Source organism: Bos indicus, chromosome 10 (assembly GCF_029378745.1).
Source record: "Bos indicus isolate NIAB-ARS_2022 breed Sahiwal x Tharparkar chromosome 10, NIAB-ARS_B.indTharparkar_mat_pri_1.0, whole genome shotgun sequence".
Taxonomy (NCBI): Eukaryota; Metazoa; Chordata; class Mammalia; order Artiodactyla; family Bovidae; genus Bos; species Bos indicus.
In genome coordinates this window covers 56441075-56456735 of record NC_091769.1, presented here as the reverse complement: position 1 = coordinate 56456735, position 15661 = coordinate 56441075, and the positions used below count along the sequence as shown (strand labels likewise).

General features: G+C 38.0%; 1 protein-coding gene across 1 annotated transcript in view; it reads right to left on the bottom strand.

Annotated features, from left to right (window-relative positions):
* The window catches only part of WDR72 (WD repeat domain 72), a 224260-nt gene that overhangs the window by 155612 nt on the left and 52987 nt on the right, over positions 1-15661 (bottom strand). Inside the window, exons 12-13 of the mRNA XM_070797524.1 lie at positions 13566-13786; positions 10360-10555 (exon numbers count right to left, since the gene is read on the bottom strand). Of these exons, the coding sequence (XP_070653625.1) occupies positions 10360-10555; positions 13566-13786 (417 nt within the window). The remainder of the gene's footprint in view (positions 1-10359; positions 10556-13565; positions 13787-15661) is intronic.

Genomic DNA, 15661 nt, shown 5'->3' with positions numbered 1-15661 from the left:
GGCTATCTTTTCACATACTTCATAATGTCCTTAGACGGACAAAAGTTTTTAATTTTTATGAGTTCCAATTTACTTTTCTTTTGTTGCTCCAGTTACTTTTTTATTAATGCAACCATGTGGTATGTGTGTATATATGTGTGTGTGTGGTGTGTGTAGATAAAGTGACAGGAATAGATATATAGATATATATGTAATATACAAATATATGTATGTGCAATATGCACATACATGAGTGGTTAATTAATAAAAATAAAGCCAGTATTCTTACATACATTAACTTATCCCATCTCTTCTACAACATTGTATTATCATCATTACCATGAGGAAACTAAGACTGATCAATTTGTGATTTGCCAGAAAGTGCACAAACTAAAAGTGGCAGAATTTTCTGTCTCTAAATATAAGGCAGTAACGTTAGTTTGATACATTAGGAGTGAATAATGAGTCATATGGAAAAATAATGCTTAAAGAAGCTACACTTTAAAATTTTTCCCATAAGAGTTTTAAAATCTATCTTATCCAAATTTCTTCAGAATTCTTTTTTACTAGCCATAGATTTTTTTTTTGCCTTTTTACTGAGGTATAGTTGATATACAATATTATCAATATATAAGTTACAGGTGTACAGTATAGTAACTCACAATATTTAAAGATTATACTTCATTTATATCGTTATTATAAAATATTGGCTATAGGCCCTGTGTTGAGCAATAAATCCATTAGCTTATTTTATACATAATAGTTTGTATCTCATAATTCTCAATCCCTATGTTGCCCCTCCATCCTTCTCTCTCCCCACTGGTAACTACTAGTTTGTTCAGTATAGCTATGAGTCTGTTTCTTTTAGATTCCACATGTGTGGAATAACCATACAATATTTCTCTTTCTCTAACTTATTTCACTTGGTACAATATCCTCTAAGTTGATCCATGCCTACCTGCTCAGTCACTAAGTTGTGTCCAGCTCTTTGCAACCACATGGACTGCAGCCCACCAGGCTCCCCTGTCCATGGGATTTTTCAGGCAAGGATACTGGGGTGGGTTGCCATTTCCTTCTCCATGGGATCTTCCCAAACTAGAGATCAAATCTGTGTCTCCTGCATTGGCAGGTGGAGTCTTTATCACTGAGCCATTAGGGAAGCCCCTAATTCTATCAATGTTGTTGCAAATGGCAAAATTCCATTCTTTTTATGGCCAAGTAGTATTCCATTTTGTATATATATACCACCTCTTATTTCTCCATTTATCTGTTAATGGACACTTAGGTTGCTTGGCAGTTGTAAATAATGCTGCTATGAATATTGGTGGTTTATCATTTCAAAGAACCAGCTTTTAGTTTCACTTATCTTTTCTATTTTTTTTAGTCCCTATTTTATATTTTCTCTGATCTTTACGATTTCTTGCCTTCTACTAACTCTGTGCTGTTGCTCCTCTGTCTCTACCTCATCCTGGTGTGAGTTTAGGTTATTCATGTGAGGTTTTTTCTTTGCTGAGGTAAACTTGTAAGGCTGTACTTCCCTCTTACAGCTGCTTTTGCTGCATCCCATAGGTTTCTGGATCATCATGTTTTCATTTTCATTTATCTCTAGGTATCTTTTTAACTTTCTCTCTGAAAATAAAAGTGCTTATAATACCTTCAGGCACTTTTTATTCAGGGATCCATTGGCTGTTTAGCAGCATGTTGATGCTGCTGTTGTTTAGTCTCTAAGTTGTGTCCAGCTCTTTGCGACCCCATGGACTATAGTCTGCCAGTCTCCTCTGTCCATGGGATTTGCCAGGAAAGAAATATTGGAGTGGGTTGCCATTTCTTTCTCCAGAGAACCTTCCTGACCCAGGGATCAAACTCAGATCTCCTGCTTGGCAGGCAGATTCTTTAGTACTGAGCCACTTAGGAAGCCCACAGCATATTGTATACAGAAGCAAAATATTTTTAAACATTTTAATAAAACTCGACAGATATTTGCTAATTTTGTCCCATGTGTCAAGTGCTATGCTGTTCCTAGAACAGAACAGTGAACACTGACAGACACAGTTCTTGTCCTTTTGGGTGTTTTAGGCTATTGAAGAGGGCATATGTTAACCCTTAAATTTTAGATACAAAATTATATTTGCTATGAGAACAAATAGCAAAACTCTCCTCTACACTAACTTGCCTTTACCCTGCCTTCAGTTAACAGCTTAGAATACTTGTAGCACTTTCAAGCCTTTAGTGTAATCCATAAACTATGTGCCTGTATGTTGTCCTGTATTTTTTCAAATTGTTTCAAAGGGATGAACTTTTCATGATTTTATTGGAAGACCATGTGTGAAAATTCTAGTATCCCTTCAGAGTGGTATGCCCGTCATCAGAATAAGATATAACTGTTGAGCTAAACTAGAGTGGTGATAGTAAGATAAAGAGGGAGAAACAGAGAAACTTTCTGTATAAAATAGTACAGTAATACATGAAGGATTTATCATAAGTAATACTTAATGTTTATTCAGTGTTAACTACCATTAAGAGATGGTAAGTTTTTGAGGAGTTAAAAGTTGATTGGGATAATAAGAATTGGAAAGAGTAGAACAAGATTCAAACTAAGCAGTACGAATCTCAGGCCTCATAGACACTAATTTCTACTCAAGATGTTGAATTTTGACAAATGTGCAACTATTTAGTAGCTAAAGTCCTGACAAAGTCCATATGCACAAGCATGTACATAAGAAATTGCACACTCTTGCACACAATACTACCTGAATCAAAATCTCAAATTATAGTGTAGCTGTGGTAAATAGAACCAAGAAGGAAGAAATAAAGATTCCCCCCAAAATAGGCAGGAAACTAAAAATACATGTTGAGTAATAACATCAGTAATTGTTGTAATAAAGAAGAAAAGGGCTTGGAAAAGGTGATATAGGAAAAAAGCCCACCCTGTACTTTAACGTATCCTATTTTTCTTTTCCAAAAACAATCATCCCAAGAGGGTTCCATCTGTAATATAGCACAACAAAATAATGTGGCTCTGAGAAAATGACATACCGGAGAGACTACTGCCTGCCGGATGCTGCATACCCAAAACCTACCCTTAAAATGCAAATAATGAAAGTCATACTCTGGTTGTGCTGACAAGGCAGTTGGCACAACATAACTTTACCTCTTATCTACAAAGGGGTGACCTTGATGAGAAAACCAAGCAACACTGCCCCTCAGAATGCTATAGTTGGTAACTAGTGAAATTGTAAATTTTTAGGATCAAACCCAGGTCTCCCACATTGCAGGCAGATTCTTTACCAGCCGAGCCACAAGGAAAGCTTTATTTTATATACTATATACTAAATATAGTAGGGTTCCCCTGGTAGCTCAGTGGTAAAGAATCCACCTGCCAGTACTGGAGACGCAGGTTTGATCCTTGGGTTGGGAAGATCCCCTGGAGACAGAAATGGCAACCCACTTCAGTATTTCTTGCCTGGGAAACTCCATGGACAGAAGAGGCTGGTGGGCTATAGTCCATGGGGTAGCAAAAGATTTGGACACGACTTAGCAGCTAACATCAACTAAATATACTATATACTACAAAAGAAGAAAACCAACTAAAACTTTTGGACTGGAAAATTATTTCTCCAGGTAGTGACCTTGTGTGATATTCTGGAGTGGCAAAGTAGGAATTTAGACACATGATTCTATTGTGTTAGGGAAAATATGACTACCTATATCTGGGAAACTGTGTTTTACATATATCTATATAGCCTCATCCAAAACAACTAAAGCAAACTCAGATCTATAGTAGATTAAACATTGGTTGTTTTCTAAAAATATGTCCTATTACTATTACTTGACAAACCTCATCTTATCTTTCTTAAGAGTTTTAGTTTAAAAATTTTCTTTTCTTCTTGTACTTTGAAACCACGGAAGAACAAATGTATCATTTATATGGCATCATAGTAGATGGATACTTTTATAGCTAGCTGCTACTAATTTCACTAAGAAATTAAGAGAGAGGAAATTTAACACCTGTGGTAAAAATAACTCTGAAATGCATTGTCTTCTTCCTTACTTCCTTAATTTCATATTCATAGGCTTTGTTCCCATTGTCTGTTTATAAGACGGTTTTAAAACTCAAAGTGTGTTTTCCCACAGAAACCAAGTCATAACTAGAGGCTGGATCCTCAGGCCATGCTGCCAGAGTAAAGCTTCCTGCTCAAGGTCACACAGCTCACATTACTGAGAAGACATAAGAAGAAACTAACAAAAACAGATTCACAGGGACTCTCAGCTCTACCCACTCACTGGTCTTGAACCCCAGGCCCCAAACTGTTCTTGAGATGTCCTCAGGTTTGGAATCCACCTTGGATATAATACCTTTAGATATTCTTCCTGAAGCCAGTGCCTGGGAAAGAGAAAGCCTAGCTCCCAGCAGGAGTCACAGGAGGGGACTGGCAGTTGCCCATAAACTGTGCAAGCATATCTAAGAGCTTCCTGAACAAGGGAAATGATTTCAGCATTTTTTTTTTTTTTTGGATGACCATCTTCCCAGCAGCACAAGAAAGACTGCCCTGAGCAGTGACTCCTACGTGTGCTTCTCCTGCCCTCCTGTCAGCTATCGCTTCTGCTATCAGAGTTCCTGCCACTAACAGTCTCCCCACTTGCAATTTGCTATTTCTAATCTGTCATCTGAGAAATCAGATGACCAGGGCTGTTAGAACCGTGTGTAAATTGAGAGCCAGGCACTGAAAGATAGCCAGAATTCCTCTCCTTCAGGAGATCATTGGTGGGTTTCCTGGTAGCCACTTCTTTTCTTCTGAGTTTTTCTTATCTAATCCTCTGCTTGACAGCCTCAGAAAGCTGACCTCCATCTGCAGAAGGTGCTTCTGCTGTACAGTACAGTGAAGAACACACGAGAACAAAAGACAAACACACCACAGCTCAAGTGCCCAACACTCAGCCTGGGGAGCTTCAGACTCAAAAGTTCTCTGTGTTCCATTTCCTCCTTAGCAAAATGGGTTTAACCATACAGAGTTGGTGAAATATGATGAATTAAAATTATAAACTGCTTCAGAATGAGTTGTGAAAATAATGATCTTTAAAAAAACTAGTGGCTTTGCCTTCAAAGGGTTCCAAAGAGGCCTCTGTGCAGCCACATCCAGCCTTTATCCTGATTCTTTCATTCATTATTACACAAGCAACCCTTGTCATTACAAATAAATCAGAAATATGGAAAAACAGAAAGAAAGCAAACAAAATCCCACCAAGTGGCAAAGGACATAAACAGACATTTCTCCAAACTGCCACTGTAAGGCAAATTCAGCCTGTCATCTACTTTTGTAAATAAAGGTTTATTGGAACACAGTCCCCCCCACTTCTTTATGTATTATCAATGGCCTCTGTGCTACATATGACGGCAGAGTTCAGTAGCTGCAACAGAGACCATATGAATCAGAAAGCTTAGAATATTAACTGCCCAACCCTTTACAGATAAAGTTTTCTTGACCTATCTTATCAATAAATGTTTTACTTTCAAGCAAATATGACTTTATCTTTCCCACACACAAAAACATTCAGTTGTTTAATATAGCATATTTCTTAACACAGGCCATAAGCTTAACAGAAGACCTTCGGTAATAATCATAATATTTACATTTAATAACACAAATTCATTACACAAGTTTTCTATTATGTAAATCCATTGCTATAAACAGAAAAGTCCTCAGAATTAATGTAAATTCAATTCTTAAAAGAAAAATGAACTTGCAGCTGAGATTTATTTCTGGTGTGTATTTTAGGGGGAAAAAAAATCAGTATTACATTATCCCTATTGTATCTCATAGCAATGAGAGTGACAAAACTGCCCAGAGTTGTCAGTGCCAAACACAATGTGAGAGCTCAAATATTAATCAAAATGACATCTCCAATTTTTTCCCTTCCTAATCAGGCCTAAACATCATGGGACATCCGGCAGATCAATAAGCAAAACTGGATGCCCTCATCACTCCCAACCTGGCAGCGCTGTACTTTTATCCAGAAGACAAGGGCCCCCACTGCTGCATAAATACTCTGCTCTGATTGTTTGCTTCTCCCATGAGACAAGCATGCCCACCTATGATCCCACACTTTTCCCTGTTACATATCTGACTATGCCACCTGTCACTGAAAAGATATACCTCTGACGATTTCAAGATAAGATAGGCATGGGTGGTACATGGCTCTAGAATATGCCTGTGCATTCTACCAGAGAGAATAAATCAGTGAATAAATACATCTCATGAATAAAGTGAGAATAGATTGTTATAAAGTATCTGTGAAGAACTAGTCTCATATCCTGTCCTCCACAACTGGAGTAAGGTGACACAGGGCCTAATCTATACCCCACCCCTGGGCTTGTGGTGCAGTTGAGAATTAATTACTTTTGGTTTTACTCCCTTTCCTTTGCCTTTTATTTCTAGGTATCTTTCCCCCAAATCCGTATCCCACTGACACCTCCTATTTTTCTTTCTAGGGCTCTCTGGAGTTGCTCTAGTGCTGAAAGATCTGATAAATGCCTGAGTGTCAATTTATTCCTTCTCCATGTATTCAGAGGAGGCAGAGTGCTTGAGAAATGGAGCAGAGAATAGGTCTGTTCACACATAGAATGAAGTTTTTGCACAACTAAAAGGATAAAAATAAGAAAAGTTGGCTGGTGTAGAAAATATACAGACTTCTACAAAAGGAAGTGAGGCATGTGCTGTGAATTTCAAAACCCCTAGGGAAGACTTGGAGGAGAAAGCTAAGGATCTATCTACAGTTGGGCAGCCAGGATCTAAGAGCCACCACAACTGGCCAATGGTAAGATGAACTCATTTGTACTCAATCTATTGAAGTCCAAGAACACTTAGGTTGGTTCATCCATTCATTCATGTGCTAGGCCTGTCAGTGAACAAGCATATTCTAGACCCTCATAGACCATTTTTCAGCCTAATTGTTTTGGTCCTAGCTGGTACTTTTCTCCCCTAACTTTATGAAACTGTAAATGGAAAGTCTTCCTGATCCTGGATTTTCCCACCTTTACAGGAAAAGGATAATATAAGTATCAAGTAGAATAAACATATTGGAAGTATATTAGCTAGATGAAATGCAGTGTGAGAAAGAAAAAGTAGTTCATTAAATTCTCAACAAAATTGGAATTGCTGAGGTTAAAGGCAGCTCAAAACAAAGCCAATACCAGACACACACTAAAAGGAACAGCATAGACTTATTCATAAGGAATGAGTGTGGTAAGGAATTCAGCTGTCAGCTGTCTCCAGAGTGTTGTGGGGCTCAAATAAGATTATCAACCCGAGGAGGCTTTGAAAAAGTAAAAAGTCACATCACAAATATAAAGGCACTGATATAATTATAGGTGACAAATTTTCACGAGTTACAAGCTTAAGATGAGTTATGGTAGTTCATAAACTATTACTGCAGATTAGCAAGAGATAAATAGCCTCATAATTTCATTTGGAACAAATATCCTATAAGTTAATCGAGCACTAAATGTGCACATATCAGTTTATATGGCCATTTTAAAACAAGCTTTTTTATAGGAAAAAAAAATATAAATAACCAACTGTAGGAGATTTCTGAGTTAAACTATGGCATATCCATAATGGCCACTATGTCAATTATTGTTCATTTGTCAACCCACTCCATCCTTCTGATACCCTTCTGTGTCTTGCTCTGTGCCCTTGGCCGATTTCTAAAACTGCCCTTCCTGTCTGACTTTCAGTTGGATTAAACTAATGAAGGTGACTGCAAAAGGAAAGAGAAGAGAATTTCCTCCAGCTCTCTTTGTTTCAGTACTGAATTTCTGGTGGGAGTGCTATGCATGCGAGCTAGGTCACTTCAGTCATGTCTGACTCTTTGCAACCCTATGGACTGTAGCCTGCCAGGCTCCTCTGTCCATGGGTTTCTCCAGGGAAGAACACTGGAGGGGGTTGGCATCCCCTTCTCCAGGGAATCTTCCCAATCCAAAGATCGAACCTGCATCTCTTACATCTCCTGCATTGTCTGGCAGTTCTTTACCACCAGTGCCACCAGCAAAACCCAGGCAGCTCTATGACCCCAGGGAGTAATCACGCCTCTTTGGCTTCAGCTTGAATTGAGTTCCAGTACTACTATTTTCTCATCATTCACTTCAGCCCTAGAGATGGTAAGAGCTTCCTGATACTGCGAGTGTCCAGGTAACGGCCTCAATGTCCATTCCTTGTCTGTTCCCTAATCCCTATCCACATCCCTCTACAGAGTCCTTTCATTACAGTCTCTTCATTTTACCCACCTGGGTTGAATTCAGTTTCTGGCCAGGGCCATGACTGAAATACAATACAGACATCTGTTTATTGACATAGAAAGATGTCTGATAGAAAGTAGATCAAAATATTAGGAGCAGCTATCTTTAGGGAGTGGGATAGGATTCCATTTTTTATGTTTCTCTCTGTTCTTCAACTGTTCTACATTTGATTATATATTTGGGGAGCATAAAAAGAAATATTAAAATACAATGTTGGAATAAATATGGTTTCAAGAACTACTAGTGGGTTTTCTTCCCTTCGTTACTGCCTGTCCCATCAAAAAGAAATAAATAAAAAGTTGCATAGCTTGAAAGGTATCCTGGTGGGGCAATGGAACCATAAACACTTATGAATACGCAGATTTTTAAAAATTCTTCCTAGACTCTGTTTTCTAAGAGAAAATATGTTTGATTAGCAAGTATTTAAAATTTCAAAATTAAAAACAATGCAGTTGTACTTTTTAAAAAATGGATAACCAACAGGGACCTACTGTATAGGACAGGAAACTCTGCTCATTATTCTGTAACAACCTAATTGGGAAAAGAATTTGAAAAAGAATGGATGCACGTATATATACAACTTAACCACTTTGTTATACACCTGAAACTAACACATTATTATATCAACTATACTCCAATATAAAAAAATTAAATAAATACTATTGTAACCATTAAAAAACAATGTAGTTGCACATATTTGTCAGGGTATATGTTTTACAGATTCAGATTCCACAAGCAAAAGTCAAGATTTTGCAACTTTTTTTGATAATATTTAAAATAGTTAACTCTTACTTAAGACTTGGCACTGTTTACAAGCATTTTAGGTATTCGTTAATGTAAGGGAAGATAAATACTATTACTCCCATTTCATAGATGAGGAAATTGACATGCAGTGAAGCCCAGTTATTTGTCCAAGGTAATAAGTTCTTCATTAGCAGGTCCTGGAGGCAAGCCCAGGCATTAGAACCCATTTTATCCATTATACTCAAACACCACTTAGTTGATAGATTACCTAAGAATTCTAAAGCTCTTCTAGTTCTGTGAATATGTGCAAAGAACAATGGGGAGCCTCATATTGGCTCACCACTTGCTAGTGTGTAATCTCACACATTTACAAATCAGACCTATAGATTCCTCATGGATACAGTGAGGAAAAATACTTCTTCTATCTACCCTAGAAATTGTGATAGTCTAATGGGAAACGAGCATGAAAGCCCATCAAAGCTGCAAAGCAGGACAAATGTAAGGTGATATTATGTAGCATCCTCTGTGTGTCATCATCATTAACACATGAACGTCAAATATAAAGAAAATAGCAATTATTTTGGTGAAGTATGGCTCTAAACCATAACATTATAAACTATCCAGTCTGTTAATAACACCCAACATAAAACCACCACGGATTAATCAATACGAATCATGCAATGGTTTCAGTGAAATGTACTCTCCAGTGCACTCCCTTGACTCACATTCATTAATTACTTCACCGTATTTGATTTGTTCCCAGCATTTGCCTGAAATGTGTTGCTCTCAACTTAAGAGTTATAGAGTAAAACTTTTTAAAAAAAAAACTTAAAACTTAAAACTATATATTCTCTATGCTATGACATCAAAAGTTCAATTGAACCACTCAGTTTTCAGTTTCCCTGACTCAACTTTTTGGAGTTTTGTAATTAATTATATTCCATTATTACTGATCATCAATTAGCTCAAAATGTTGCTGAGATGGTGAGTATGCTGAAGAAGGCAGAATTCAATGATAATTTGAGACTAATAGTAGGACACTAAATTTCCCTCTTGTTAATAATTAAAGTAGATAACTTATGTATTTATTTATAGCTTCCAGAAATATCCGGCTCAGTCCTGTGCACTGCTCCGTCAGCTAATCACCAGTGGGTCAGGGTCTGACTTGGGCCATGGTGTTTATTTTCCATACATGCCTGCAAACGAAGCCTTTAAGTGTAGCTCAACCAAAGGCAAAAGGAAGTGAGGGATTCGCATGTATTTTCTGGAACTTTCCACCCAGCCAAATGCTTTGATGCATACATACGTAAAGGATAAAAAAAGGTGTAATTTCAATATACCTGTTTCAATTTCCCAGATGTAAACAGAGTCATCTGCACATCCAACAACCAGAAAATTCTCAACGGGATGCCACTTTATCATCCTCACAGGGAAAAGGTGCTTCCGGGCACTCAGGAGGCACCTCCGCCCCTCCAGGTGAAGAAGAGCCACAGAGTGGTCACTGCACACACAGCAGATTACCTGATAACTTCGTAGCTGTGGAAAAAAGAAAATCCAGGATTCTTTGTAAGTAAATAGTCAAATGCTTTCTTTAAAATTAAATCTGATTTCCCCCTTAGTAACATGAGCTTCTGTTAAAACCCCATTTACCAAATGACGGATCTGCTTTCTATAGCACCTCTCCACATAACACTGCACAGAGGGGCTTTGCACACCAAGTAGATTTTAAATCCAAAGACATATCAGGAAGGTCAAAAGACACACGGCAAGAGGAGAATTCCAGGCCAGATCTACTCATAAGATAAATGAAGGACTTGACCATCACTCAGCAGATTCAGGCAGTGAGGCAGACGTCGGAAATAATGCAGAATAAAATAAACCCCAGAACTAATTTGTTGCCACAAAAAGAAGCTATTTGTAGACACAAGCTTAGGCCCAAGGGTATCATGAGCTGGTATTTTCCACTTACAGGCTCAAAATGTGATTTGGTGCTGTTCCCAGAACTATACAAATTCTAATCCAAACAGGAAACTCAGTGTAGACACAATCTAAAAGAGGTAAGCATTAGATAGTTCCAGCTGAATGTACAGCTTCAGAGACACGAGGACCAAAAATAGTGTCACAGGACAAAAATTCTTAAGATACTTTTAAAAACATCAGCATGTGGTTACCTTGAGCATAGTTTAGGACAAACACCATTCTTGCTGGGTGCTGCCGAGGCTCACCCAGAAGTTTACAGGGCAGCTCTGTGCCTCACCACGAGGGCCATGCACTGATCAGCCCACAGTGGGGATGGCTGGCGTGTGCGAAGGAGGAGGAGTGGGCATTTTGTCTGCGCTCTCTTTTTATCTTTTCTAACCATTTTGCGATACGGATGCTCCTACTTTCCCTAAGGCACCTGGCCAGACTTCTGGCTGCTATGTTAAAAGCATCAGTTGACATCCCTTTGAGAATCTGCCAGTGCAAATCACTGACCTCTCTCAGTGGAGCACTGGGGGATGTGTTATTTTTCCTAATAATAAATTTCTCCTCTCCTTTTTAAAGGAGCCTGCAGAAATTCTGAGGAGGGGGGAAATCAAAAATGACAGGTGATATACGGGGAGGCTGGACTTGTAGAAAGGGGCAGATGGCACTGTTGCCCAACTATTACCTCGTGGAGAACCTGCCCAATCCACAGCTTCTAGAACAGACAGCCCAATGTACTTCAGGAAATTCACACACACATATAACACAAGAAAATAACATGTGAACACAGATTCTATGGCTCGAGTAAACAGTAGACCCCTACTAGGCCAAGTGAATTCTCTTTTCTAGTCATTTGAAGTTGTAAAGCTAAAAGAAGTCATAGGAAGCGGCAAGATAAAGGAGTAATCACAGAAAAGCAGACCATACTGGGGCAGGGGATTCTAAGAGTAACCTTTGTTTCTGAATTTGAGTTCAAGTTCCACTGCAGATTCTGCTGTAGTGTTTTTGTTTTTAAACTTTTTATTCTGTATTGGAGTATAGCCGATTATGGAGGAGGACATGGCAACGCACTCCAGTATTCTTGCCTGGAGAATCCCCATGGACGGAGAAGCCTAGCGAGCTACAGTCCATGAGGTCATAAAGAGTCGGACACGACTGAGCATGCGCCCAGGAGGAGGCGCGGTTTCTCCCCCAAACTCCCCTCCCATCCAGACTGCCACATAACATTGAGCAGAGTTCCATACGCTTTACAGGAGGTCCTTGTTGGTTCTGTAGTATTTTGTCTTGGATGCCTAAGGATTGCCTTTTATGTCCTTTCAATAAACTCCCCTTTTATTTGGCTTTGAATGTGTCCTGATCTTTGGAGCTCTTGAAACTGATTTGGACTACTATCCTGGAGTCTAAAGGAAAATATATATTTTTTTAAAAAAGGAAGAACTTCAGGAATAAAAGACATATCAAGGTATCTCAAACCACCAGACAGTTGTTTTTTTTTTTGCGGGGGAAGGGGTTGTAGGGCTTACTTAACTTTGTTTTACTATTTTGTTTAATCATTTCTGTTCCTGAAATACTGCTTTATTTTTTTCTTACTACAAAAATATAGTGCAAGTTATCTCTGGTTTTACTCTGGAGCTGATTTTTCATAATATTATTGTGGAGAAATAATTTTTACAAGTCAGTCAATTAACATAAACTCAAAGAACTCAAAACATGTTTGTTCATATTTTATCAAAGATATCAGCTTTATGAAGGCTGAATTTAAGCTGACATTGCATAAGAAGATTATATCTGAAAATATTTCCTTTCCTCAGCATAAGGTAGACGCTCATAAATTTGAGAAAGTTCAATGTTGAAAATATTTGTTAAATAAACAAAAGAGCAAATAAAAATCTATTTAAGAAAAAGAAAATGTAATGATCATTTTTATTATTAAATTGTTAAAGGCAAAAGTTAATTTGAATTTACAATTCCTATATATTTATTTTTCCATTGATTGTCCATTGAGTGCATGCATGCTAAGTTGCTTCATTTGTGTCTGACTCTTTGTGACCCTATAGACTGTAACACACCAGGTTCCTCTGTCCATGGAATCCTTCAGGCAAAAATACTGGAGAGGGTTGCCATGCCTTCCTCCTAGGAATGTTCCCAACTCATAGATGGAACCTGAGTCTCTCATATTCCTGCACTGGGTGGTGGGTTCTTTACCACTAGCACCATCTGGGAAGCCCTCAGTGTCCATTACTTTTTATTTAAAAAGAAAAGATAATTTCATTAAAAATTAAGATGTAGAACTAGGGGAAAAAGGGTAAGTAAGTATAAGTTAAAGAGAGTTAACTGACTTTTGTAAAGGCAAGAATTGACGAGACTTTTGCTTTAGAGCCGCATTATCTGTATAAGCTGTAAAAATAATAGAATTCATAACAAATAAGAAAAGAAATTCATAAAAATCACCCAGTTGTATTATGGGTATTTTTTCTTTTCCGTGGAACTACAAGATATTTTTCCTTAGAGCTTTTAAATGTTCTGCAATGTTATATAACTTAAGTTTATGTGTTACGTTTCACTCTTCATCTTAACTTACTTTGAAATTCTCTGGGGACATCAAAAGACTTGTTACCAGGCCAGCTTGCAAAAAGAATTTATGCAAAATTTCTTCAGTAAAGATATTCCACAAGATGACCCATGAGTCTTGGTCCCCAGATACCAGCCAACTTTGGTCTAATTTTGAAGAGAGACCATGTGGGTAAAGCAGGGAAGTAACACTGTGGTGATGACCTTTGAGAACTTTCTGAGGAAGGGAACCTGGAAAACAACCAAACACCAAATAATAAAAGAAAGTTACTTTTGTTCAAGAAATAGTCCTGAGATTTTCTTTTATAAATTTTTAGTGTAAGAAAACTGCACATAATTAGAAGTAGGCAGTTGACTAAGAAAATTAATAAACAACCCTTTGTTGTTGTTTAATTGCTAAGTTGTGTCCTACTCTTTGCAGCCCCATGGACTGCAGCACACGAGGCTTCCCTGTTCTTCACCATTTCCCAGAGTTTGCCCAAACTCACATCCATTGAGTCATGATGCTATCTAACCATCTCATCCTTCGTCGCTTCCTTCTCCGCCTGCCCTCAATCCTTCCCAGCATCAGGGTCTTTTCCATTGGACCATAAAGAAGGCTGAAGAATTGATGTTTTTGAACTGTGGTCCTGGAGAAGACTTTTGAGAGTCCTTTGGATAGCTAGGAGATCAACCAGTTAATCCTAAAGGAAATCAAACCTGAATATTCATTGGAAGGACTGATGCTGAAGCGGAAGCTCCAATACTTCGGCCACCTGACGAGAACAACCCTTGGATTATTTCAAAAGGCAAGTGCCTCACTACAAGCTAGGTCATGCTTTTGATAGAGTACTGAAGCTGGGTGTTCAAAGTCTACTAGTTCTTCAAGGATGTGAGCAAGTTACCAGTTCCAGTGCCAAGAAATAGCAAACTCTGTCATAAAAGAGTGACAGTTCATACCTTCTGTGTCTACAAAAGTAATCTCAGAACATTTCTGCTGTCCTTTAAAACAACACAATCACATCTAGTATAAAAGAAAACCAAAGTTTCACAGAAGTATTTTTGCTTCAGAAGATATTACAGATTACCTAGTTCCACCACTTCATTTTACTGATAAGGCATCTGAGGCTCAGAAGGGTTAAGTGACTTGAATGTGAGTGTGAAGAAACACAGCATAATGTTTAAGAGCATAGCTTTGCTATTAAACAAATCTGGTTTTATTTTTCTGGGTCTGTTGGTTACTAGATATGTCACCATGGACAACTTGCTTTTTCCCTCTAAGCCACAGGTACTGCATCTGAAACAGTACGACAAAATAGCCCTTACTTCACACAAGACAACTATGTGAAATAAAATAATGTACATAATTTCTTAGCATTGGCACTTGGTAGGAAAACCTGGGTATGAAAACCTGGGTATTTCATACCATAGCTATAGTAGAACACAAACTTCCCGATAGTTTCCACCCTTCTTCTTCCTTCATTATTGGCTAAACTCAAAAAAATTAGAGAGGACCACAGACCACAATCTCTTTTTATTTACACTGGGTCCCAAAGAATCATTATTACTTCTTCTATTCCATCAGACACCTCTGTATTCTATATCCACTAACAAACCAAGATGAATATTAATTCAAATGCTACCAGTCTAATGTAGGTGTCTGCTTTTTTTCTGGATAAGATAAATCAGCCGAGATAAAATATGCTAAGGTCTTAAGCTTTTTTACTAACTTTTAGCATCAGCCATTGAGACACAGAGCAATAAGAACACTGTTGTCGTTGTTGTTTAGTCGCTAAGTTCTATCTGACTCTTTTGTGACCCCATGGAAGCCCGCCAGGCTTCTCTGTCCTCGGGGATACTCCAGGCAAGAATATTGGAGTAGGTTGCCATGCCCTCCTCAAACAAATTTATCTACACAACGCCAAATCTCAGTCACCTCTATATTTCATTCTTTTACATAAGACAACTTTCTGAATAATGGTCTTTACTTAATAGATTTCTGCTGTTGTAATGCACAAAGGTATATAAAAACATATTTATATTTCATTGACACAAAAATGAAAAATGAAAATAGGAAGATACCACTTTTTCCTGATTGGCAAATGTTAAAAAGTTGAATAGAAGTTT